At 46.3% G+C, this 24,858-nt stretch overlaps 1 protein-coding gene across 3 annotated transcripts in view; it reads right to left on the bottom strand.

Moving 5' to 3' along the window:
- The window catches only part of LOC127588151 (ryanodine receptor 1-like), a 37,350-nt gene that overhangs the window by 9,419 nt on the left and 3,073 nt on the right, over positions 1 to 24,858 (bottom strand). Inside the window, exons 6-81 of one of the 3 annotated variants that reach the window (XM_052046740.1) lie at positions 24,698 to 24,776; positions 24,491 to 24,603; positions 24,320 to 24,419; positions 24,142 to 24,238; positions 23,991 to 24,065; positions 23,751 to 23,907; positions 23,516 to 23,680; positions 22,856 to 22,977; positions 22,588 to 22,774; positions 22,372 to 22,507; positions 22,189 to 22,284; positions 21,949 to 22,067; positions 21,715 to 21,848; positions 21,380 to 21,621; positions 21,095 to 21,287; positions 20,800 to 21,016; positions 20,088 to 20,192; positions 19,877 to 19,980; positions 19,716 to 19,799; positions 19,482 to 19,641; positions 19,219 to 19,366; positions 18,878 to 19,083; positions 18,633 to 18,807; positions 17,900 to 18,108; positions 17,427 to 17,785; positions 17,216 to 17,345; positions 16,976 to 17,136; positions 16,738 to 16,900; positions 16,575 to 16,661; positions 16,269 to 16,495; positions 15,726 to 16,164; positions 15,072 to 15,653; positions 14,789 to 14,989; positions 14,438 to 14,549; positions 14,199 to 14,342; positions 13,838 to 14,111; positions 13,646 to 13,760; positions 13,442 to 13,574; positions 13,235 to 13,329; positions 13,034 to 13,169; positions 12,766 to 12,952; positions 12,575 to 12,686; positions 12,357 to 12,477; positions 11,932 to 12,101; positions 11,629 to 11,849; positions 11,458 to 11,548; positions 11,151 to 11,291; positions 10,918 to 11,081; positions 10,738 to 10,816; positions 10,549 to 10,638; positions 10,338 to 10,478; positions 10,195 to 10,272; positions 10,033 to 10,108; positions 9,819 to 9,942; positions 9,026 to 9,141; positions 8,876 to 8,943; positions 8,677 to 8,798; positions 8,485 to 8,534; positions 8,343 to 8,403; positions 8,127 to 8,253; positions 7,940 to 8,051; positions 7,760 to 7,841; positions 7,543 to 7,673; positions 7,124 to 7,444; positions 6,750 to 6,990; positions 6,523 to 6,610; positions 6,342 to 6,434; positions 6,045 to 6,059; positions 3,137 to 3,307; positions 2,992 to 3,051; positions 2,781 to 2,915; positions 2,576 to 2,688; positions 2,045 to 2,141; positions 1,858 to 1,967; positions 1,725 to 1,776; positions 1,552 to 1,644 (exon numbers count right to left, since the gene is read on the bottom strand). In XM_052046740.1, the coding sequence (XP_051902700.1) occupies positions 1,552 to 1,644; positions 1,725 to 1,776; positions 1,858 to 1,967; positions 2,045 to 2,141; positions 2,576 to 2,688; positions 2,781 to 2,915; positions 2,992 to 3,051; positions 3,137 to 3,307; positions 6,045 to 6,059; positions 6,342 to 6,434; positions 6,523 to 6,610; positions 6,750 to 6,990; positions 7,124 to 7,444; positions 7,543 to 7,673; positions 7,760 to 7,841; positions 7,940 to 8,051; positions 8,127 to 8,253; positions 8,343 to 8,403; positions 8,485 to 8,534; positions 8,677 to 8,798; positions 8,876 to 8,943; positions 9,026 to 9,141; positions 9,819 to 9,942; positions 10,033 to 10,108; positions 10,195 to 10,272; positions 10,338 to 10,478; positions 10,549 to 10,638; positions 10,738 to 10,816; positions 10,918 to 11,081; positions 11,151 to 11,291; positions 11,458 to 11,548; positions 11,629 to 11,849; positions 11,932 to 12,101; positions 12,357 to 12,477; positions 12,575 to 12,686; positions 12,766 to 12,952; positions 13,034 to 13,169; positions 13,235 to 13,329; positions 13,442 to 13,574; positions 13,646 to 13,760; positions 13,838 to 14,111; positions 14,199 to 14,342; positions 14,438 to 14,549; positions 14,789 to 14,989; positions 15,072 to 15,653; positions 15,726 to 16,164; positions 16,269 to 16,495; positions 16,575 to 16,661; positions 16,738 to 16,900; positions 16,976 to 17,136; positions 17,216 to 17,345; positions 17,427 to 17,785; positions 17,900 to 18,108; positions 18,633 to 18,807; positions 18,878 to 19,083; positions 19,219 to 19,366; positions 19,482 to 19,641; positions 19,716 to 19,799; positions 19,877 to 19,980; positions 20,088 to 20,192; positions 20,800 to 21,016; positions 21,095 to 21,287; positions 21,380 to 21,621; positions 21,715 to 21,848; positions 21,949 to 22,067; positions 22,189 to 22,284; positions 22,372 to 22,507; positions 22,588 to 22,774; positions 22,856 to 22,977; positions 23,516 to 23,680; positions 23,751 to 23,907; positions 23,991 to 24,065; positions 24,142 to 24,238; positions 24,320 to 24,419; positions 24,491 to 24,603; positions 24,698 to 24,776 (11,034 nt within the window). The remainder of the gene's footprint in view (positions 1 to 1,551; positions 1,645 to 1,724; positions 1,777 to 1,857; positions 1,968 to 2,044; positions 2,142 to 2,575; positions 2,689 to 2,780; positions 2,916 to 2,991; positions 3,052 to 3,136; positions 3,308 to 6,044; positions 6,060 to 6,341; positions 6,435 to 6,522; positions 6,611 to 6,749; positions 6,991 to 7,123; positions 7,445 to 7,542; positions 7,674 to 7,759; positions 7,842 to 7,939; positions 8,052 to 8,126; positions 8,254 to 8,342; positions 8,404 to 8,484; positions 8,535 to 8,676; positions 8,799 to 8,875; positions 8,944 to 9,025; positions 9,142 to 9,818; positions 9,943 to 10,032; positions 10,109 to 10,194; positions 10,273 to 10,337; positions 10,479 to 10,548; positions 10,639 to 10,737; positions 10,817 to 10,917; positions 11,082 to 11,150; positions 11,292 to 11,457; positions 11,549 to 11,628; positions 11,850 to 11,931; positions 12,102 to 12,356; positions 12,478 to 12,574; positions 12,687 to 12,765; positions 12,953 to 13,033; positions 13,170 to 13,234; positions 13,330 to 13,441; positions 13,575 to 13,645; positions 13,761 to 13,837; positions 14,112 to 14,198; positions 14,343 to 14,437; positions 14,550 to 14,788; positions 14,990 to 15,071; positions 15,654 to 15,725; positions 16,165 to 16,268; positions 16,496 to 16,574; positions 16,662 to 16,737; positions 16,901 to 16,975; positions 17,137 to 17,215; positions 17,346 to 17,426; positions 17,786 to 17,899; positions 18,109 to 18,632; positions 18,808 to 18,877; positions 19,084 to 19,218; positions 19,367 to 19,481; positions 19,642 to 19,715; positions 19,800 to 19,876; positions 19,981 to 20,087; positions 20,193 to 20,799; positions 21,017 to 21,094; positions 21,288 to 21,379; positions 21,622 to 21,714; positions 21,849 to 21,948; positions 22,068 to 22,188; positions 22,285 to 22,371; positions 22,508 to 22,587; positions 22,775 to 22,855; positions 22,978 to 23,515; positions 23,681 to 23,750; positions 23,908 to 23,990; positions 24,066 to 24,141; positions 24,239 to 24,319; positions 24,420 to 24,490; positions 24,604 to 24,697; positions 24,777 to 24,858) is intronic. The other 2 variants (XM_052046741.1, XM_052046742.1) reach the window with 2 other exon arrangements.

Genomic DNA, 24,858 nt, shown 5'->3' with positions numbered 1-24,858 from the left:
AATCGTAGCGCTAAAATTCATTCTATCCATTTATATTCTTGCTGCAACTCACACTCCCGCACCTTTCACCCAAGTCCGTCATGATTTTACCTCATTTATGCAATGTAGACTTACCGGTTTATTTGAAATCGGCCCTGATTTAGGTTTCATTCATGAGCACACGTGCAAATCATGTGTTATGACTGTGTATTTACTATATCCATCTGATACATACGCACACTCTCACACTTCACTTTATTAGTGGTGGAGTCAAAACACTACTTTGTCACGTTTGCCGGGCTGGAGCAAGCGTTAGACTACAGGAAGCAGCAACGGCCCAACATTGCAGCCATGAAGCTTGCGCCTCTTGTCTGCGCGGCGCAGACAAGAGCTGCGATCCCTCTGCGTCGGAGATATTTCTTTGGCGTTTTACAGGAATGCGCCTTTGCTTGGAATAATCAGGTGAGCTCATTGCCGTTTTTTTTTTTTTAATTGAATTTCTACACTGTCAGAAATCGGGGTACAGTTGAGTCCATTTGTGTACCTCAAGGTAGAATTTGCAGAATGTCATTTCAGGGGCGAAAAATGGCCATTGAATGAATATCTCTGAATCAGAAGAGACATTCCTCTCTTCAGCCACATATCACAAATCAGCGCGGAGCATCCCCGTATCCTAAACCTCCCGACCGCCCGCACCACAACCCACCCGACCTCCCGCCACCCTCGTATGCCTAACCGAGCTTTACCCGCTATGTGTCACGCCGTACACGCCTTTCGCCTCCAACGTGTACCTGACTACGCTGAGTGCGATGCGCCGATATCGCCGATCATGGCTATGTGCGTGAATGTTTAGCTTCTTCAAACGCTTCTGCTCTGTAGTCTGTCAGTAGGCTATGTGAGTGGGGAACGTATGGGGGAAAGACACTGATCAGCAGCATTCAAGTTAAGAAAGATGGAGGTTAAGAAGGCGGGAGGGATTACATGAAGTCACAAGAGCGATAGAGAGAGAAGAATGGGACAGCAAAGACATAGCTTGGTAGCGTTAAAATGCAACAACAGTCTTCTTTTTTTTTTCCACAAGTGCACATTTGACTGTGCCTTAAAATTTCTCAAATATGATGGCTTCAATTGTTCATGGTAGCTGCTAGACCGGATTATATCTTAGTGTGGCAAAATAATAAAAGAAATAGCCAGATGATCATTATTCTTATTAGTACTGTTAGATTGGTGTTTTTAATTTCGATTGTATCTAATTAGACCCAATCCAGATTGAATTGCTGTCTAACTATGAGTGATAGCGTTCAAGTTGTTCATTCTTGGGTTTTAAAAGACAATGTCGCGGTGATGACACCGCGTAATCATCTGGATTGGGGATTTGTCATTGTTTCACTAAGTAAAGCAGCTCAAAACGAATGACGCACAACAAACAAACAAACAGGAAAGGATGTAGCGGAGACAGAGAGAGAGAGCAACGGTGGTGGTGAAATGATGTCGTGATGATGAGAGCACTCGATGCGTCGAGAGCTACCGCTCCACTGTGTTCCTGGTCCCCAGCCCCTCGCCGCCCATTACCAGTTCTGACTGTCGCACCTCAAAGGACATCTCATCCTCAGCCTCTTCCACCATTTCCTCTCCCCCTTCTTCTTCCTCACCAATATGGCAACTCTAAGACCAAAAAAAAAAACATTTCATTTTGCCCCTCTTAAATGAAAATGCTCAAAATCATCTTGTCTGTACGGACTCACTTTTGCCATAATATCTGCATATGCCATATAAAGATGATCTGTGTCTAGTTTACTGAAAGAACAGAAGAGGCCAGATGAAAATTAGTCTTGTAAAAGTTTCTGAGATCTTTTGACCACATTTCACCGCTCAAACCTCTTTTCTGTGAGAGCAGTGCGACTAAAATGCAGAATAAGTTGGTGGAGGGGATCCGGCTTTGTTTCTTTCTCCTCCTCTTCGTCTCCTTCTTCCTGCTCCATCGCTTTCTGCAACAAACAGAGAAAAGACCGCTGAATAAACCCACAGAAAAAAAAAGAGCATCGAAAAATGAGTTGGCACTCACAGACAAGTCATCTATCATTCTGTCTTCAAACGCGTAACCCTCGGTGTGAAGCCAGTTGCGCTTGTATCCCTCAAGGAACATGTTGGAAGCTCTGTGCCTGCAATGGTAAAACGCAAACAAATTGTTTGATTTTGAACATTTATTCGGGAGTGCCTTTGATAGAAATGTGTTTTGAAAGGTATCCAATTCCTGGATTTTTGTTGTTGTATTGTAAATCATGTTTTTTTTCAATAAAGTGTAATTCTATTCTTGACCACTATGTAGCGCCACCCGTGTTTCTCTAAGAAGGTCTAAATTTGAAAGATGACCGAAGAAGAAGGAAGAGAAGCCAGAAGTTGTCCGCATAGCCTAGTTGGAAACGATATACTTTCAGAAAGCAACGGCAGTCGCAAGTTCATTTTTTAAACGTACATCTTTGGGTGTTATTGTTGTTCTGAGGTATGACGAGCGAAAAAAAAACACGTCTTAGGTCACGATAGATTGCGCAGATGTACCTAAAACTGTGGCAAAGGAGCATGCAGACATCTTTACCTTGGTATGTTGTACAAAGGCGTCATCCTGAAGCATGCAACAACAGCCCTGCGTCTCTGCTTGGATAGCAATTTATGCCACACCATCTTTTTGGATTTAAATGGATGCTCCGTCTATTGAAAAACATACAAAAGTGAAATGGACATGAAGCAAATGAGATTTTCTCCGTTCTCCATTGCTGGGCTGAAAGAAAGAAATTGCTCACCACTTCAAGGTGATAGAGGACGGCGGAGACCTCCTGCACTCTCTTGACCACTTTCTCTGGCGCATCGGCATCCTCGGCCTTTCCCGCCGTTTCCTTGTAGAGGGCCATCTGCCATCGCATGGACGGATTGTCGACCTGTACATAGCACGGTAACTCCAATATTTAGGACACCTGACCTGTCCGGAACATCGGAACATGCTCGGGATGAGACCTTTCCCTGCAGGTGGAGATTATTGTGCAGGAACTCTCTCACTTCTTCGTCGGTATCTCTCTGTGCAGCAGGGAAACAACAGCAGCATTTAATTTATTTTTATTTCAAGCCGGTTGTGAATTCTGATCACGTCTCACTGATTTACCAAAGAGTATCGAATCTTGGCCAAATTGATCAGCTCCTGGTCGGCAGGGGAGCACATGTTGAGGCCAATGGGGAGCATCTTTTTTAAAGCGGCCACGATGAGTGAAGTCTGCACTGAGTAGCGGTCGCCCCGTTTTTTCTTCTTAGTACGCTCCGCATCCGAGCCTCCGCCCTGGCACAAAATACAAGCAAGTATTCACAGTATCTCATAACGTGCCACAACCGACACTGCCAGGTATCCAACTCGAGAGTTGACCCCAAACCGCGGAGACTATTGCTCCCGCTCAATCACTTTGAGAGCGCAGCATACTGTTTATTATGGAATGACAGCAGAACCTCGCAAATAGCTTGGTGAACCCATGAAGGGATGATGTCATGATGTGCAGAAATAACAAAGGAGGTGGTGAAATAAATGTCAATCGACAAAGACAAAAAAAAACTACTTTCTCTGAGCTCAGAGTGGTCAGTAGAGGGTGTGGTGGAAGTGTGGGGGGAAACATGAGGCTCTCGCTGGCGTTGTCAAAGGGAGTGGGCGTTAAAGGAGTTTTATAAAACCGGTTTGCTAAATAAAGCGTGCAGTGAAAACTGAAGAGACGAACCATTCGTAAATTACCATGAGCAAAATCATCTCATCATGACATAAAATAAGTTGAAGGTGCAGATATTATCCGTTAGCTGCTTCAGAACATAACACAATGAAATTAATGAATTAGTTAGAGACTGTTAATAGGAGCGAGCTAGTCCCTGTGCTTGACTTCCTGCACCCCCTTTCCTGTTTTCATATTCAATAAAATGCATGATTTTATTTGGGTTATGTTCTGTATGTTAAGTAGTGATAACAGCATTTTTTTTGTTGCCATATAGTCAGGCATGCTGCAGCTCAATTACAGAAGTCATGTTCATGAGCAACAGAAGCGACACACGGAGCAAAGAGATCTTGAATTTGAATTTTCGACTCTCAAGGGCACACAATGAGTTTAAAATTTACAGTGCATTCAGCATTATCTTTATTGTTTCTGTATACATGGCACACTATATTAAAAGATTGCCAACTTCTTTATGAGACATGTTTTTAATACTTTGTACCAATCCCGTGCCTAATCCTTTAATAGCTAGCCAGCTAGCTGGCTAACTAACTAAATTCTAGCTAGCTAGCTGGCTAGTTAGCCAGCTAGCTAGCTAGAATTTTCTGACAGTGTAAACGAAAACACAACTATTCTCTCCAGCACTGTTGACACAGTCCATCATATTTATATGCTTATGTACAAGTGCCATATGTACAAGTTATAAGAGCGCATGAGCCACGCTTTCAGTTCTGCTTCTGTGTTATGGGAACAAGCTGCAAAGCGTTCCGGGAAATAATTTAGGCATCGAGTATGAACTGATGTATTGGTTAAAACCATGGCCATTTGGAGCACATTATAACATGGCAACCCTAAGTCTCTATCATCATATGCCTAGTCATGTTCAGCCTCAGGTGTGTTAGTGGGTTTGCATACTTCAGCATTTTAAAGGAAAGGCAACCCTAAGGCTTCCAGGGAGGAGAGAAGAAAGAGCACAGAGAGTACGTGAGGGGCCGTCACAGACATGATTCAGGATTGCCTCTCTTACACACGTGAAATCTTTTCATACATACTGAAATGCGTTCATATAATATACACCCCCCCCCCCCCTACATGCTATCGTGAAACACCCTTACATACACTACCGGAATCTTTTCGCATGTGATACTGAAACCCACTTGTTTACTAAACTGCACTCCAGAAATGTGCATGGGAGTATTCCAATAGTGACTCAATGTTTTTCACAAATCACTTTCCATGAGAGCATTTCAGTCATATGTGTGTGTGAAAGGTCATCCTGAATGACGCCACGCGGCAGCCCCTCTTAAGAGAAGGCTAATATCATCTTCTAGTGGCAGAAAGCTGTATTACACAAGCTTCGGTTCAACCCCACCAGCTAGGAAAGGAAACAAGAGACATTCTACAAGATTCCAACTTGACTATGATCAACAGAGAGCAAACTGACAGCATGATGGCACTGGGCTCTCACTGCCACCGTGGGCTTGGTGCAAAGTTCAGTGCCATGAGCCCAACTCTACAGCTGAGTACTTTCATCAAGCGCCTCCAGACTCCCCCCCTCACACACTGGCAGGACCGGGCATATCTTTTGCATGAGTGTCTGCTTTGATATCTGGCGATCCCTCGTGGTTCATGTCTTATTATCCGACAAAATGGGACGCCGAGTGTGTTTGTTTACATTGGCAGGTTGCAGACGGTTTTAAATGAAACCAAATCCAAACGGCTCTGCGATGGATTTTCCTCATCGTGTCTATTAATAAAACGGCCTCGGTATTTATAGCAATGACAAAGTCTCAACTGACACCCTGGACACAGCTGCCTGTGCTGAAAACGTGTCAGGCCGTGCCCTGTGGAATGTAAATGTTACTCTATGTTTGCGTCCAAATGTGTATGCTTATACACTACACATACAAAAGTATTGGAACACTTTACGGGGCCTACAGGAAGTAAAAATGGGCGACTCTATGAAGTTTTAACAACTTGTGCGCTTCTGCCAAACGTTTTGTTTGTGTGTTTCTGTACTGTGGGAATGTTATGTGCGGAGTGGGCATCACTTAGGTCAAATGAAACTATTGTTGGAATTGAGGGAGGGCAAAGGTCTTGATATCTGTTCCCATAATTTTGATGGCAGATTTCATGAAACTGGTAGATTAGGCATGTGTGTGTCAATATTTTTTGTTTTGTTCATATAGATGCGAGATGAGAGTGTATAGGTGATGACTCGGTGCGGATCAAATGTGCCAGTGTGCTGGGGAGGTTGATGAAAAGCGCCCCCAAAGTGAGGTGCCATGCGGTCAGCACAGCGGTCGTGCAGGAGCAAAGTCTAACCTCTGAGTCCCCGCCCTGGAAAACCCAGCCGCAACCCAACAGATGAGGACAAAAGGGACAGCCAAAGAGAAAATATTGTTAACATAACTGCTTTTTGCTCGCAAATAGCTATTTAAATTCAACCCTTTGGAAAAAAATAAATCCCAAATTATCTGAAGATACCACAAAACATTTACAATTGATGACAAACGTGACTTTCACCCATGACAGTAGGAGGAGAAATTTGTTACATGGAAAAATTGCACTACTGGATCTGCATCGGTCGCACTGACAAAACTTTGCGCTCCATCAACTCACCTTACTCATTTTGCTCTTGCTGTCAGCGGTGAGGAATGACATGTTATTGATCTCATTCATCACCACAAAGTTCTGCTCCTCTCGCTTGAAGTTCTGCAGCAGCATCATCACAGAAACTTAAAGAACAAAATTCATACAAACAGCTGTCCAATGCGAACGGCGAAATGCGTGCAACACTCACGTGAGATTTCGACCAGAATATGAAGACCTCTCCGACCATGCGGAAAAGCTCCTCAGCATCTGGGTCTGGGCAGGTAAGCCATCTTGCTCTGCAACAAAGGAAATTTATGGAGGCGCTCGGCGCAAGCCATGAAAAATCCCAATGAGAGTTGCTTCAGATCTGTACAGACGTCGACTCCGCTGTGAATGATTCATAAATGTCAGTTGACAGACTTCGTGAGTGTGTACCTGTTGTTGTCCACATAGCGAATGAGGAGCGGGTACAGCGCGTAAAGGTCTCGGCAGAGGACGGCAAACTCATCCTTTATAGTGCCATCTTCCTCGTCACCTTCTGATTTGCCCTCCATTCGCAGATGGTCTTCCTCGGCCACCACTTTGGATGTTCGCTTTTTTAGCTTCTCCATTGTTGGGATGAAATGGGATTTGAGCATCTCTGGTTTCGCTCGGCTAACGATGGGCTGCGAAAACACTGGGGAGGTGTGTGAAAGGGTGTACACTCATCGGATACACTTTTGCAACCGGAAGAAAGCCAAGACGGGAATGGCGTCTTTATAGCAATGCTTTATTTTATGAGCGAACGTTGAATTTGAAAAATGACTCACCGGCCAACCTCTTCATCCAGGAGGCTTCGTCTATCCCAAGGTTGTTGACCACAATTTTCATGATGCTGCCCAGCAACTGATTGAGGTGTTCTGATGTGACTGCTGTGCAGAGCTGGTTTTCCATCTCAGGGAAGTTCTCCAGTCCTCGTTCCCACCAGCGAGGCAGGTAGTTACAGAGCATGGGCAAAGTGATCTCTATCACATGAGGCATCTCTGTATAGCGAGCGCCCGACTCCGCCAAGTCCCCGATCTCCTTCAGAAGAGAATCTAGCTCTGGGATATCTGGACATAGCTCCTGGACTTCACTGGGGAGGCCCAATACTTTGGTATTCATGGGAGAAGGTGTGAAAGAATTTTTTGGGGGAGAGTCAATTCGTTATTTTGCATCGTTACATCGATTCACAGTTGAACAAACTCACTGGCTCTTTCTCTCGGGGTTTTTGTGGTATACACGGAGAAAGCGTTGAATTCATTTAGATGCGGCTCCAAGTAAGCCACCGGCATAGCCGCTGCCAGGTGAGCCAAACACTCGCCGAGAGCCGGCCTCTGTCTGTAAATACAAATAAGTCGCATATCGTAGGCAAAGTCCTACAAGGTCAAATCATATCGTGGAATTCACGCAGCTCTGCCCGTTACCTCTCAACATGTGGATTCTTGACTGTCCCAAGGGAGTAAATGCTACACATGATGCGATAGCATGACATCTGCAAGTCATCCACTGTGCATAAGAAACAGATGGCAGTGATGTAACAAGAATCATGAAACAATTTGAAAAAAACGGAAAAAAAACGCAGACACTGATGTCAAGTAACTCACACATGACATCGTCTCCAAATAGATGTTGGGCGATGTGATCAAACAGGGAAGTGAGGACTGGGAGTAGGGCAATGGTTGTGTAATTAATGTTCTGGGACACGCCTTTCACTTGCTATAAAGGAAAAAGAAAACGAATACTAACTAATTGTGTCCCAATAATTGTTTCCACGAATGCATCATGCCATACCTGATTGCCTTTAGATACTTTGCCCAGTTTAAGGTTTTCCACCATCTTTTCGATATCATCAGCAGCACTCTCAAAAAATGACCGCAATCCTGCTTTAACGATCTCAGGACCGGACTTCATCACAGTCCTAAAAAATAAAAATAAAAACCCCAAAATATTCACGAAAAGAACAATGAATAAAATCTCTTGAACAGTATATTTTTAAATACACCAAACCTCGCATCCAAAGACCGGGCCAGGATGTGAAGACAGTTAACAATAGCTGACGCGTCCGTTCCTGCACACAAGTACAGCTCCACATTAATTGACTTTTGCATCACAACATCAAGTTTGCCTGGGGGCAAAACTGTCCTCTTACCAAAGAGCGAAACTCTGTGTCTCACCAGAGCGGACATTTTACAGAAGATACTGAAGAGGAGAAGGAAGGGAAAGGCAAAGGAAACAAATGAAAGGGCAGAAAAGGGAAGGAAAAATGCAAGAACAGGGAAAGGTGATGGAAGGTCAACACATGCAGATGAAAAGAAAGCGTCTTTGGTAGGAGAGACGTCACCTTGCAATCATTTCCTTCTCCTTATTGGATGAATGGCCACCACTACCCAGGACTTTGGCAGGCGTGGACAAAAAGTAAAGGCAGTGGTTTTTGAAATACTGGTTGATCAAAGGCATCAGGATCTGAAAGCGTAAACTTTTAGGAAACATGATATTGAGACAAATGATGTTTTACAGTCAATTATGAAGATTATTCACACCTTTGCAAAGAATTTGATTTCCTGTTCATGGGGAGACTTTTCCACTCGTCCACTGCTTACTACTGCCTCTAGAAACCACATTGAAAACGTGATTAAAACGTATCACTTCCCCAAGCATTGTAATTATGTTTTTTTCATGCCCAGCAATACCGAGATGAGCAATAAACTCCTGGGCAATTTCCATCCATTTCAACAGTTTCTGCAGGAAGCCATAAGCAAATCTTTTCTCAATGGATGAAATGTCAGATTCCATATCTTTCAGGCCCCTGAAGAGAAATAAAATCAATTAAATTCAATTTTCTCCACAAGAGGAGATCGTCATCAGATTTGTTTTCATTGTTCTGTGAAAAAGCGGTGTCCAGTGGTTAGCGCGTCGACCTCACAGCGCAGAGGTTCAATTCCAGCTCCGGCCTCCCTGTGTGGCGTGTGCATGTTCTCCCCGGGCCTGCGTGGGTTTTCTCCGGGTACTCCAGCTTCCTCCCACATTCCAAAAACATGCACGGCAGGCTGATTGAACACCCTAAATTGTCCAAAGGTGTGAATGGTTGTTTGTCTGTGCGTGCCCTGCGATTGGCTGGCAACCGGTTCAGGGTGTCCCCCGCCTACTGCTCGAAGACAGCTGGGATAGGCTCCAGCACCCCCCCCCCAACCCCCCGCGCGACCCTTGTGAGGATAAGCGGATCGGAAAATGGATGGATGGATGGATGTTCTGTGAAAAATATTGGATTAGTAGTTTGACCTTTGCAATCACCGTAATAAGGATTGCATAAACCTGCGTGCTTGTGTTGCTCCCCGCGTGACCAGCATAAAGGTAATCTCCAGCGCTCTAATCATGTATGTGTTGTCCGAAAAGGTAGGTTATCTGAGGATATGTTCTGCCAGGGCAAGACCAACTATTCTTTAATAATAATATACATGATATCAAATCGACATGTATTGTTACCTTGTGACAGCATATCCATTCAGCTGCAGAAATTTAAGCAGCTCATAGGCTTTCTCTCTGTCTCGAGCTTTTTCTTTGGCCGTCAGGGTGTCGTATGGCACCAGGAGAGGATGTGTTCCACCTCCTGTCAAAATACAGAAGCAATTGCCTTGAAGACAACTAAGGAAATTAAAATAAAAAAATAACCATCCTCTCAATGACCAAAGTCTTTTACCTTTAGCTTGAAGCTCCAGCTTCTTCTTCCTGCCCCAAGTGTTATGATAATTTTCGGCCAGCTGCTCAGCCATCGACTGAACAGAAAAGAAATCACCGTTGAATAAAGACCACCTGATTGGATTATACGCTGAGTTGGAGCTAAAATGAAATTGATGTGAACCTGCAGGTCTCTTGAGAGAGCCATGTGAGTGATGTCAATGGGCTGCGGACTGTAACCATGACTTGGGTCGTAGGTCGCCTTGAAAGGGGATAATCGACTCACATCTTACCAAAGCAAAGCAAAAGTATGACAAACAGCGTTACCTGAGCTGTCTGAGAAATTTTTCGTGATGCTGCCTTCTTCTTCTCTGACTCTTCCTCCTCTCTCGCTTTGTCTATGGTCCACTCCCAAGCGAGCATTGCTTTGACAGACTCTTTGATGGGCCAGCGGTAGATCTCCTTATCCTGCAAACCAGAGGGTCATGCTTGTCACTGGTAGAGTAAAATAAATGCCCCCCGGATTCCACACACTTACCTTCTCAGAGAAGGTCTTGTATGGTCTCAGCATAGGATGGGTTTTTGCATTTTCATCCAGGACCTCGCCGTAAGACCAGTTATTCTGGATCTAGAACAACAGAAGCAAATAGAAAAAGAATCTGTTGACTTGGAAGGCATCAGAGTGCTGGTCTTTATTGGGGGGGGGGGGGGGGGGGAATATACTTACCTTTTCAAAGGCCCACTTATCATGAGTATATTCAGCATATTTGTTCATGAAGGCATCCAATCTTTCGGGGATGATTGTGCTGTGTGAGACAACGGATACATTGAGGTTTACTTCAACTCGAATGAGATTAAATTGAAAGGAATGACAGAGAAAAAAAAATAACAACAACAATCAGCTCACTTTGTAGTCTCCACTGGTTTTGGATCAAAGTTTCCCTCCGCGTCCACTGAAGCTTTCTTTTCAGTCTTAGAAGAATAGCTAGCGTCTACATAGTCCGGGGGAATGGCACCGGCGATGGCACAGATGCATGGCATTGAGATTTTGAAAATCTCTGCATCAAATTTCTGTGAAGCACCATGAAGCCGACGTGAGTGCTCTGAGCCGCGTTTGGTCATTATTTTTCACAGCGGTACCTTGTGTGCGAGAGACTCAAATATGCCCCAAAAAAGCTTGCGGGTCAGGTGGAGCTCTTCCTCTGATGCCACTCCAAAGTTGGCCCAGCCATTAGGGAGGCAGTAATACTTCCAGCAACGCTCATAGTGATTGGTCAACAGCTGCAGAACGCGCGCACGCACGCACACACACACCAAATTACCCTTACAAATTGCAAATGAATTCTGAGTGATGCCGTAAATGAATAAAATACATTTGAAAAAAATGCGTCATGTGTCAAGATTAAGTGTTGAATTATTTTTTGAAACTGTTAAAAGTTGCACGTACTTTGAGTGGCATTTTGGCAAACTCATTGAGAATGGGAACGTCAAAAACCAGTCGCCGTAACAGATGCTGAAGCATGGATGGGCGAAGATGCCTGCGGTGAGCAACCAAACGAAAGGCTTAAACCATCAAACTAAAACAATCTCAAATGTTTGGTTAGGAAACTCTTCATACTTGCACAAAGCCATAAGGCATTCCTCAATGATATCTCTTTGGGCCTTTGTGAAGGCTCGTCCGCGAGACAGCCGGTAGATTGTGTGCAACATGGAATCAATCATTATGGCGCGGTGATCGCTGCCAGCGAAGAGCGGGGCACATTTGGTGATGAGTGGCAGCACAGCAGAGCACAGGTAACGATTTAACGCTAGCGCCATCTCGGTAGTACCGAAGGCAGCCTTAGGAGACAGAAAATCCAACGGTAAATGACGTGCACTGTGCTCAACAAAGGCCAAACAGCACTGTGGCTTTAAAGTTCACCGTGTCGAGGGAGGCGGCAGCCCTCATGTCAGGCAAGAAGCCCACCTCCAGCACGTGGAGCAGGAAATCCTGATTATCAATACCGTACACTCTGTCCAGGAACAGAACCATCGGAGCTTTGTGATCGGGCACAAAACTGGCTGACATCTTTGGTTCTACGATGCTGTTGTCTAAATGGGAGAGGCGATGCATTACAAGTTCATCATTGACAAAAAAAATAAAAATAATAATAACAACAACAGACTGCTCTTGTGAGTTATACTTCAATACTTGAATTCTAAAATAGGAAGAAGAAATTGTAACGGCTCAAAAATTGCAAACGATGAGCGATGAATAATACATTACAGCATATACAATAATAGCAATTTTTTTTGCAATTCTGCTATTAAGATGGTCGTTGAGAATATCGCTTCCTGAGTGTTCACCTTTTCCAAAAGAGGGAATCTGAACCGGAAGGCTGATGACTCCAACCAAATCCTCAAGCGGGACCAGAGACCTAAGGATGGCTCGGATCCTCAGAGCCTCGCCCTTTCCAGCCTGGATCAGCTGCAGGAGACACATTTGGTTCTTCAGTAAAGTTTCTCTCACACCTTGTTTGTTTTTGTTTTTCTAAACCTGTTTAGAAGTCAAGCAAACAGCTTACATGCATTTCTGGGGCACAACGTCCCAGCAAGTCAATAAGTGCTGAGTAGAATGACATCACGGCGTTTCCCAGGTGCACCCTGTTCTCTTCATGCTGTTCCTCTCCACCAAACCTACAATGTTTGTTTTTTTTACACCGGGTGTCATGTACATATCGTATTTTCTTCATTCAGCATCACCGGTGGAGCTTACATGGGAAAACGTCTGTCTTTCTTGACACTCGGCCCATCCCGGGCAGGATCCTCGGATATTTTGATGGCCTCTTCAATGGCAGCCAGGAGACCATTCCCACCTTCCCCTCTGAGGGCCGGACCAAAGCATTCGGGCCTACGGATGAGGAGGCGCACCACTACGTTGGCATTCTCCTCCACGCTCTCTCCTGGGGAAACAAAATCATTCGAGGTTTATTGAAAATAGATACATATTATAAATGAACTAAGGGCAAAAATACACAAGAGACCATTGACAAAAACAGCAAAGCGAAGAAAATCAAGATATTTCTCTCCGCCACATGGATTCCAGCCGATGTCAGGGTAGCCCTTGGAGAGGAGCATTGGACAGCTCTGTAGCCCACATCCAGCCAGATACTTCACCACCTAGAAAGACATTGCTCAACTCAAGCACCGCTTCTTGCTTTTCTGAATACCGGCTGCCTTTTTACCATCTCGAGGTCTTGTTCTTGCAGAGCCAACGCCAGCTCGTTGTTGTCAATGCAGGAAGCTGCCGCGACATCCAAGGGGGTGGAGCCCCGCATTCCTACACAAAAGCACGTGAGACCCAACTTCATACCGAACGACAAACACACGCACGCTCCTGTGTTAAGGCAAACTGTCAAGACGCATTGCCGAATCACAGCGAATACAATCACCGAGGCCGATTCCGCTGTTCTGCAGCAGATAGCTGAGATGATCAAACATGGAGCGCTGGTTCTGGCGACTGATGCGACAGAAATAGCACAAGAAGCGACAACAGTTTGTCACCACCCGGGGGAATCTGATCTCCTGTGGACATGAAAAACAAGACGCGTGTATATTCTTGGTTGCAACCGAATTGAATAGATCTTAAAAAGTACCTTGGAATCTCCGCCGCCCAGTACGTTCACCATGACTTCCATGACGGTTTCGTGCATGCCCAGGGCTCTCATTAGGTTTGGGTGCTGATAGAAAACTTTGTTGCTCATAATATTCCTGCGGAGGAGAGTTCATTTGTGAATTGATAATTGAGCATCGGATATGGTCAAGATATACAAGGACTAAAAATCCACCCAATGCTTTGGATCATTAGCCTCTCTTCTTCCGGACCCATCTGGACGATAAGCAGGGAGCGTATCTGTCCTAAACACTCAAGCAGATTCATCGTATCCTGAATAGAGACTGCATTGATGGTGTAGGCCTTGGGAAGGGCGCGTACGAGTTCCCCCAGCCCGTCATACTGTCTGTGGAGGAGGCTGAACATCATACGAACAAGCTCCGGGTTCTGGATAAAAGACTCTTGGGCCCAGTGGATTGTGGAATGCGAAATGAGTTCTTGCAGTGTGCCTGCGACAAAGTGAATAATATATTGCTATCATCATCATCATCATCATCATCATCATCATCACGTGTGAAACATCTTTGGAGGCTCACTTGGTTTTTTATCTTCCTCTGGCTCCGGCTCCTCCTCCACCTTCTTCTGACGGATCTTCTTTACCCTTTCCACTAAACGGAGCAGTCGTCCACGCACAGAATAATCCACCACTTCTTCTTCCTCCTCTTCCTCGATATGAACGCCTGACATAAAACCGCACATAAACACCCGTCCGCCTGTTGCGCTCACTGAAACAGTTAAATGGTCTGTGGGGTGCATTGGCTGGAACAGAACTGACCACAATGGCCCAGCAGAACATTGTGAAACGCTTGCAGAGCCTCGCGGACGTCATCTGGAACTGGGCAATCTTCATCTTCTGCACAGTTCTTGAAGTTCATGAGCATGTTGACCTACATGGTGCAGTGCAATGGTACATGCAAAAATGGCAATACATCATTTTCAAAGGTAAAGATCTGATTGTGGGATTGTGTTAAAATGTAAATGGAGTCTTGAAGCTACTGCCGGGACATTTTTTATGATCCCATCAGACTGCGCATGCAATTCTTATGTGGCCAATGAGCGTTTAATTCCTGTCTGGTGAATGACCCGACAGGTGAAAACATTCAAGCGCACGTTTATCACGGGCTACCTGCTCTTGTGGTGGCGAGCGGAATTCACGGGTCTTGCGCGCGGTCTCGGCAGCGCTCATGGTGAAGGCCAACATGAGTTCGTTGTAGCGCTGCCTCTGGTTGGATTGTATCTGGCTGACCAGCTTGTCTGAAAATGCGATGATGGCTTCGACCCTGTGTCGAAGTTCGCAGTCGCAGAAATATTGCAGCAGAGTGCACATCTGAAGAAGAGAAACGTTTTTCGTGCTTTGTCAATGAAGTTGGTGCATTGCATTCTTTTGGAGGAAATGAAACATACTGTACCTGTAGTTTGACAGACTCTGGTAGCTTCATCTGGAACATTCCTTGCTCCAAGTGTTCCTCTTTAGCCTCGCCGCTGGCCTCACAGGATTTGATCTCTTTCTCTGTTTCTTGGGCTCCTTTCTCTCCATTTACTGGCTCAGTCACATCAGCCATTTCTTCAAGTTCAACGATAGATTCTGCCACCTCCAGTTCTTCTTCCTCCTCGTCCATCTCCAGCTCCTCCTCTTCTTCTCCGAGACCGTCATCATCAAACTCCTCCTCCTCTTCTTCCAGCACCTCTCCCTGCTCCTCATCTTTCTCCACCGAAAGTTTCTGCGCTTTGGGTTCCTTCTCTTCCTTCACTTTAACGGCCTCCTCGACGGGCTCCTCCGGCTTCTTGCCGCTGAAGACCGTCGGCTCGATCATCTTCAGGATGTGGGTGACGTCTTCGTCGTCAAACACGCCCATAATGAGGAGGGTGCTGATGAGCTTCAGGATTGGAACAAAGTGGAACTCAACACTACCCCCGACGGGATCTCTCATGGCTTGACCTCCGTCTTGCACAGCCTCAATGAGCATGGTTAGCGCTTTGGTCTTAAGCACCTGGAAATGAAGAAAAACACGAATGCGGTCGTAGCTCAAATCACAGTCTGTTGTCCCCGTGTTTCACCTCACCTGCAAGGGAACTACCGGACTCAACGTGTAGATGTCTGGATCTGTTCCGACAAATCCAGTGGAGGAAAAATGGAGCTTGGGGCGCAGACATGTGGTGAGTCCAACGCCGGGTAGAGCATGTGACCTGACAGAGTACAAGGTGATACTGCGTGTTTCGTCGGACATTGGAACTATGAATTCCTTGTTGGTTCCGAGCCGGTTCCTCTTTGCAGACTCGAGGTGCATGCTAATAAGAAGGTCGTAGAAGCCGCTCCTCATGGGTCCAGGGAGGTAGGTGTTCTCTATGGCGTAGAAGAGCTGGGATTCATCCACATGGCTGCACAGAGCGTGAGCCACACGGTTGTTCCCTAGGGCACACACTGAGCCGTACAACTTCAGAGTGTGGTAGTGGAACTTCAGCAGGTCCATTCGTTCCGATAGCTCAAGGATGTCGATGCACCTGGAGGAGTGGCGACAAAAAGAGTCTTAATCGAGGGATATGAGATTCTTGGCTTGGAGTGGGTGTAAGGCTTCCTTTTTACGTGGAGCATAATGTTCACAGACCTGTTCTCTTCCGGAATATGGAGGGCCATCATGGTGAGTGGCTCCTGACACTGAACAAGCCAGCCCAGTCTCTCGCTAATGCGTCCCGTCTCCGGAGCGAGAAAGTGGTTGGGCATCCGGCTCCAGATGACGGGGGTTAACATTTGGACATCCAGTCTGGGAGGGCACTGGGGCACCGGGTTCTTGCGTTCGCTCCGGAACATGGCGGCCGAGATGGGCATAATGTTCTGCCAAGAAAATAAGAATGATGCACTAGAGATGGAAAGTTTCAGAATGAAAGGATAACGTTCGGACTTTGGAGCTGACCTTGAGTTTGCCAAGCTCAATTTGAATCATATTCTGGCTAGAAGGCAGGACAAAGACTGCTGGGAATAGTTTAGTATTGGGCTCCACCTGAAACGCACGGCGGTGTTAGACCAACACGTCTGTCCGCGGAAATGCACGGGCAATGGACGGCGTGTTCCCGAACCTGGTAGAAGGTGTTGATTTCTTTCCCGTTAGCAGTAAAGGTCATGAGTCCTGTGTCCAAATCTATAAGGCAGCCAATCACAAAGTCTTCCTGGCTCACACGGGTCTGCTGGGAGCTGCTGAACTCCCCTCCCCATACCATGTAGCAGTTGCTGCGTTTTATACTGCGGCGACAACAACGAAAGAGATGTTGAGCGACAGGTAAAAGTTGGCATTCATGAGTGAAAATGATATTTTACCTATCGTGGATGTTGCCTTTATCGTCACCTACAGTAACCGTTACGTTCCTGACTTTGCCGAGATCAAAATGCGGATCGTACTGGTGATAGTCGGGGGTGATCCAACCCACCCACACGCAGCTTGGTTCCTGGCCCGCAAACACTCGCACAGAATAGTAGTACTGGTAAAGGAAAGTTTCACACGAATTATTGGCACGATCTCTTGAGAATTGGCCATGTGTTGCAAAAATGATTTCATACTGTGGTGGTGTTGAGGATTATGTCCATGTCATCCCTGTCATCTGGCACCACGTCTTCCACTAAGCGCGGCACGGTGGGAACGACAGGTGCAGGGGTTATTAATGCAGCCTTCTTGGCCTTGAAAAGGAATCTGCAATAAATAACAAGTGCGATGACTGTTTGTGACAAGTGGGAACTTCCCTCAAATAAACGGGCTTGAACCAACACCAACCCCCTTTTCTTGCTCTTCTCAGTTGAGGCGTCCTTCTCGTTCTCTCCGTTTTTCAGGGCGGGTATCTCCTTCGGCACCGAGGGTTCTTTCTTCTCCTCTTCCTGCTCTTTTCGACTGGCCGACTTCTTGAGTATTTCAAAGTCAGAGTCGGGGTCCACCTCCACCACCTCATCTTCAGGGATGGTGAGGGTGCGAGTGAGGAGCGTGGTCCCTGCGGGGACTTTGAAAGTCTCGTGGAATTCGACCGGCAGGCTGAGCCTTAAGAACAGCAAATCCGTGTTGGCGTTTTGGGATCCAAATGTCTTGTGGGTTACCTTGAGACAAGGAGCAGTTTCCACCGTCCCATCAACGCGAGACACCTAGAATGTATACGGCGCAGTTGATCGTAAATAACCTTGCTAAAAATGATCAATAAGACGAATCAAATCATATAATCAAACTAAGACGAAACAATGTACTAGAATGTGCAACACCTCAATGTGAGGATGATCAGCTGGTACGGGAATATATTGAGGAAGGCTCTTGCTGAACCACATTGTGATGTCTCTTTTCATGTTGATGGCAAAAGGTTCGAAACCCTCCTGCAGTCCACATATCGTAAAGTAGCGGAGGCTGCTGACGTTCTGACCCAAGTTGATCCGGCCCACCTGGGACAGGCCAAGACTGCAAACAGGTATGAAGCCTACAGACGTTCCACATAAAGTTATTGCAATTAGCGTCCGAGAGTGTTACAAAAACATGCTCATATACTACATGGACCAGGCGCATGGTTCGCAAACTCTTTGGTCTCCGGACCCCTTAGAAGCGATAAACTTTTCCAATGGTCCCCTTGCAGTCAAAACAGCAATTAAACATAACTCGCAAATTATTAAATTTTTCAATGTAAAATAAGACTCGGGACCCCAAGATTGAGAATCACTAATGGAGATAAAAGCCTTAAGGCACATCTTGTAATGAATTAAATCAAGAGCTGTCGCTTAGTGTTACCCAAATTTCCATTCTTCAGCATTCCAAGACATTTTGGACAATTTTAGACTATGTTGACAATTTCAATGTAGAAAAAGCATCGAACCGAACAGAGGCCTTCCTGAACCCCATCAACGCCATTTAATATTTACTTCCCATATGTTGAATGACGATGTGTCAAAATAATTCTGTCCATACACTGCATCCAATACTGATATCCTCGCTTGTTATTCTGCTTACCTTCTCCAATGTCAATGTCCTTAAACGCCATCTCAGAGCCCGAGTCACTGATCAACATCTCTCCATTAAGTGTGAACATGATGTTCATCTCTGTGAGATCAATCATGCAACCCACCACGTCGCCCGATTGCCACTGCCGACCGAATGACTCGTTTCCCACGTGCCATCGTTGCGCCTGAAAATGACAGCGGGGTTATATGTGGCTTTTCACTCCCGACTGCTTCACAAGAATTCCTGACGCTCACCTTGAAGCCATTGAAGACGTACGCCAACTCATCTGCGCCGAGTTCGGTGTCGGCTCGAACGCTGGGGCGGGCCCAGCCGACCCTCATCTCTCCGACTGTCACGGCCTCAAATTCAAAGTACCACTTGCCCTGTGTGACGCCATACGACTTCTCCGCTCTAAACACTCGGATCTTATCTCCACGGGTGCTGCCTGCTCCGGGCCCACCTGCATGGACGCAAATGGTGGAAAAAGAGATCTTCGACAAAATCTGTCTAGCGTATAGAACTGAAATTGTTAGACAGGAAATCATGCTCGCCCCAACCCCCACATTAACTTTTCGACGTATTATACAAAACATACTGCTCTCCTGGTCAGGGGGTTCAATGTTGTAACCATATCCGATCAGGGTACGAACTGCTGCGCAAACTGTATCTCGGTTGGTCTTTTTGGTCTTTTCATCCAGTAGGTTGTAAGGGACAAGACGAGGATTGCGCTTGTTCATGATATCCTGTCATTGTCGGAAAACAAGAACACAAATTGAAGATTCACACCAATCGTTTTGATGTTGACATGCTAACATTATATGCAGTGTGAAAACGATGTCCTGGCTTGCAGAAAGGTACCTGCACAATACTATATGTCCAGCCTTGGCGAACTCGGTCTCTGGCCCAAACATTGTGTCCATTTTCCGCCAGTCTCTCCACGAGAGTGTTCTGATTCGGAGTCAGCTTGACATGATTGAGGTCCAGAGGAGCGGGTTTATATCCACTGCTCTGCATGTAACTGAAGACAAGAGTCGCGTGTGAACGATATCTGGGAGAACTACAAAAATCATTTCAAAACCAAAAGTGACTCACGTTTTGGGAAGCTTGGTTCTTTTCAGATTCTCCTCTGCTTTCTCATCTCCCATTCCTACGTGACACCCCAGTGCCAGCAAAGTCCTTTCAAAATATTTGTACATGGAGTTAAAGAATGGAATTTTTTTTTATATTATCACTAAAATAAGGCACAGACTTACTTGAGAGTCTCGCCTGACATTGCTAAGTTGTAGTTTTTCTCAGGTTCCGGCAGACTTTGGAAATCAACCAGGCAAGGGTGGAGCTTCTTGTTGTCATCGCGAAACTTGATTGATCGATTGGATTGGTAGCGGAAGGGGGTATCTTAGCAAGCGTTCACATTATATAAATAGAAATAAACATTTCCAGATAAGTTAAAGTACAGGAACTCACTGCTCCATAGGTCCACCCTTGCTCAATGCGAGTCACAGCCCATAACTCGTGACTATTCTCTGCTAGCTTCTCACGAATACGTTCCAAATGGGGAGGAAGCACAATCTGGAAAGATTACAAACAATAACAATGAAGCTCCAGATGACAAGTCCAACATTTGCAAGACATTCATTCATTCATTCATTCATTCATTCATTCATTCATCTTCCGTACCGCTTGATCCTCACTAGGGTCGCGGGGGGTGCTGGAGCCTATCCCAGCTGTCTCCGGGCAGTAGGCAGGGGACACCCTGAATCGGTTGCCAGCCAATCACAGGGCACACAGAGACGAACAACCATGCACGCTCACACTCACACCTAGGGACAATTTAGAGTGTTCAATCAGCCTGCCACACATGTTTTTGGAATGTGGGAGGAAACCGGAGCACCCGGAGAAAACCCACGCAGGCCCGGGGAGAACATGCAAACTCCACACAGGGAGGCCGGAGCTGGAATCGAACCCGGTACCTCTGCACTGTGAAGCCGACGTGCTAACCATTGGGCTACCGGGCCGCCATTTGCAAGACATATATAAGTGAAAGTGTGATTTGACGTCAGTTTTGGGTGCTTCATTGTGAGTTTGAAAGTTTTCATGGCCCGTTTGTTCAATTCAGGAGCGTGGCAGCCCGAGCTAGAAGAGGATGAAGAATGCCGATGCTTTTGAAAGACTTTACCTGTATAGTGTCCACAGGGCAAGGAGTGAAAGCTGTGTGCGACAGGGACTGAGTTGGACCCAGCAGGTTACGGATACCATCAAAGTCATGCTTGTACTCCTTAATGGGCTCAATGCGCAAACGATCCCTGGGCAGCACGGCCTCGTAACACGGAGCGTAGCCCGGTGGCGGAAGGAACTTGAAATCGCCATGACGACCTCCGAGAAGAAATCGTAACCTTGGAGGAAAATTGCTTATTCGGACTCATACGATCAACAGTTGACTAATCAGAATCGGAATCAATAGCGTGCAATACTTTACGCCCGCGGAGAAGCTGACAACAGGAAAGAAGAGGCCATCCAGATTGAAATTCTCAAACATGCCCTGGACAGGATGACCATTGATGCGGAAGGAAATACTGGGCACGTTGAGGTCCAAACAGCAGCTGATGACATCCTCTGCTGCCAGAATGTGCTGATTGGGCGTGGCGACATGACGCGGGACACGTCCTGACAACAGAAAGCGACATATTCAATTGTCCATGCGTATCGTTTAAGAAAACGGTAACCTTGCCGACGTGTCAATGCGATATTTTGTCTACCTGACCAGAGGTGAAGTCCATCAAAACCATACGAGTAGAGATCATCCCCAACCCCGTTGCCCCCCCAGCCCTCGCCTCCACCGGGGTACGGACTAAATCCCTCGGTCAGAGCCCAGCCCACACGCAGGTGATACGGCTGGGCAGTGAGGAACGGCTCCACGTGGTCCACCATCACTTCAAAATACCACTTTTTATACTGCGTGGACCCCTCACATGTCCCGAGGAAGATATTGGGCCTCATGCTGGAGGGAAGGTCACAAAACAAGCTACTTTTAGACAATAGTTCGTCTTCACGCAAATTCCACTGACGTCTGGCCATAGAAAATAAATCCCACCTGGTGACATAATTAATAATGTTGGTTTGAAGTAAAAGGTCACGACCCGGGAGCAGATTCTCCGTAATCAGGTTCTGGTTTGACCTTACGGCCACACCGTTGCACACGCATAGAGAGCAGAGCACATCCAAGACCTGGACAACGGAATGCACAGAGGAATGATCTGGTGCTGCCTTGCACCTTGATACCACGAGGCGAAACAAAATACGTCTTTTCCAACGACGTCTTACGGACTTTGTGATTGCGTCCGTGTTTATCCAGCAAAGAAATGATGGATTTGATGTGATTTTCTTGGATGATGTTCAACACCTCTGGGCTCTCAATCAGAACGCAATACAACACCTCCAGGATTCCTATGAAAAGAACACACACCACAGAATGGGGAAAGTTTAGTGTCCAAATAATAAAAGCAACGGACTCACTGCCGAGTGATTTATTTTAGTGTCTTTCCGGATGAACGAGTTTCTCCAGTACCTGAAGAGGCCTCCAAACGATCCAATTTACTGACCAGCCAGTCGAGGTTATCGCAGAACAGCGCGCAGTTTGAACGATTACCTCGGATGAGCGACGCTTTGGGAAGAAAAATCAGCGGAGATGACGGTAACGTATCATAAAGGACATGTAAAGTAAAAGGGCGAATCCTCCGCAAGGTCGTACCTAGCAACTCGTACAGTAAATTTACTATCTCCTTCCACGACTCGGCAGCTTCTTCCCCAGCGTATTCGGAGAAGTGTGCGGCCGTGTTGTAGACATTCAACCGATCGACACAGTCCAGAACGAGAGTGATCATCCCCTGTCAAGAACAACGAGGACTAAGGTGGAGAGGAGCTCCTGAATTAACAAGCGGTCAGTCACACGGGAAGGAAGACAAACCTCCTCTTGAAAAAGGTTTTGTCTGTTCTTGAGGGAACGAAGTTTGAACTGTTTATCCTCATGCTCCAGCTCTTCCTCCGGCGGGCGGAAGTAAAAAATCAAGTCCTGAAGCGACAGCACCACCGTGTCCATTGGCAGATTATGCGGGTTTGCCGATTTGCTTTTCCCATTCAAGGCGTCGAGACCTCTGGGGACATACGGTGGAACATGCGGTGATTACACACAATCAAAAGGTGGAAATCTTAGCGGACTCTGTGTGAAATGCTACTTGATGAATTGGTTGAAGAGGCCCGTGGTGCTGTAAATCATTCTAGCGGCTTGAGACTCTTCAGTCTGAGAGCGCGCGACTGTCAGTGCATCATCCATGTGACCTTCTTTATGGAGAATGGCCTAAAAAAATACATACGGACATATTACACCAGGCATGTCCAAAGTCCGGCCCGCGGGCCAAATCCGGCCCACAGTCGAATTTCATCCGGCCCTCAGCCCCTGTCATAAAATCAGTGCCGTCTGGCCCGCAGGTTGGGCGCAATGGAACACGTGTTGCATTGACTGAGGTCTCGTAGACTGGTGAGTGATGTTTCATAGAGTACTGCTTCCCTCTAGTGGCTAAATGAGTAATAGCATTCACTAAATGAGTAATAGCATTTAGACACTAGAGGGCATCACTCACGAGTTAACAAGACATCGCTCCGTGTTTATATTGACTGATGTCATATGATTGTTGAAATTAAAATAAAAATGGAAATGTGAAACAGACTGGCTTACTAAAATTTGTTGAACAATATTGTTGTTCAATGTAAAGAATGTCAGCCAAGGTCGGCCCCCGACATTTTACCACATAAAATCTGGCCCCCTTGGCAAAAAGTTTGGACACCCCTGTATTACACCAAAACATTCCCCTCTGCAGTTCTTTCATCTGGAATACCTTTCTCTTTAGGGGACCCAAACGGGCGGACTTCGCATCAACAGCTGCATATGTGAGCCAGAGACCGGATGAGGCATGTTGTACAAAGCACATTGACTCTCCGTACTTGATTTCCGGAATGCCCATGCCTTCCACATCGCGCTTCTGGGCGACTTCGATTTTTTCCTGCGGGTCACATATCGAGGGATTTCTTCATGAAAGCTGCAAGGAATTCACACGACAACTTTTCATGTACCTTGGAAATTCTGAAGCAGAAGGCCGCCATTTTTGAATTGGCCTTCTCGGGGTCAACCAATAGAAGGCCCTTTTCCTCATCCAGAAGAAGGTACCGTCCTGTTGTTATGTGACGTATTCTGAATGATTGGCCCCATTTAATGTGACCCCCACTCCACCTAAAATTCCAAAAAGCACGTCAAAAAATTGTAACGTGGCTCAAAAAGCATAATTTGGAATGGAGCTTTTCAAGGAGACTCACGCGATACGAAGTGGCTCAAGTCGCCACAAGGACCGAGCGTGGCTGCATATCGCCCCTCCTTCATAGTGAGCGACTCTTAAACGACAGAAACAAAACCACGTCCGGCATTTTATGTCCACGTGGAAATTGAGATTTGAGCGATCTTGCTCACCTGCGCTGGTCATCCCCTTGGTCGGCCGCCGGGATGGCCAAACACTCATCCATGTGACCGTGGAAAAGCCTGATCACATACCCTCCGGTCAGAAAGCCTGCAGAGGAAGAGCCACACTGCTGAAGGAGAGCAAGTAGGTTTTCAGATTAAAAAAAAAAATACAAAGACTTAAGGGGACCTTCAGCTAGTTCACAACCCGACATCACAGGGGTCATGGTCCACAAGGTTTGCATGAAGGAAGCGTCGACCATCAAGTCACCGCTGGCGTATGACAGATGCTGAGAAGCGGCGACAGGAATGAACAACCGTCGACAGACAAACGGTGCAGGTGGACACAATTCCTATTTACCAGATATCGCTCGGAAGAAACACTGACGAGAATGAGGTCATCTCCCACTCGGACTTTCTCGCCTTCAGATCTTTGCTTGGAGGCCGGGTGAATGGTCCACCAGCAGGCCTCTCCTGTGACACACACACACACACACACACACACACCAGTTCAAGGTATCGTGTATTGATTTAACGTGATCACATTTCAAATGCAGATGACACCCACCCGTGGAGTCTTCCTGCAAGCCCACATCAAACGCCAGCTTGTCTGTCAGCGAGCGCGACGTTGTCAAACAGCTCAAGTACTTGGCGGAAGGAAGAAGGAGAGGACAATTCAAAATTGGAGAGCGACAAACCCTTTGAAGCCACGTGTTTATTTGTGCTCAC

This window comes from Hippocampus zosterae, chromosome 16 (assembly GCF_025434085.1).
Source record: "Hippocampus zosterae strain Florida chromosome 16, ASM2543408v3, whole genome shotgun sequence".
Classification (NCBI taxonomy): domain Eukaryota; kingdom Metazoa; phylum Chordata; class Actinopteri; order Syngnathiformes; family Syngnathidae; genus Hippocampus; species Hippocampus zosterae.
The sequence above is the reverse complement of the archived record's forward strand: the minus strand, read 5'-3'. Positions and strand labels throughout refer to the sequence as shown.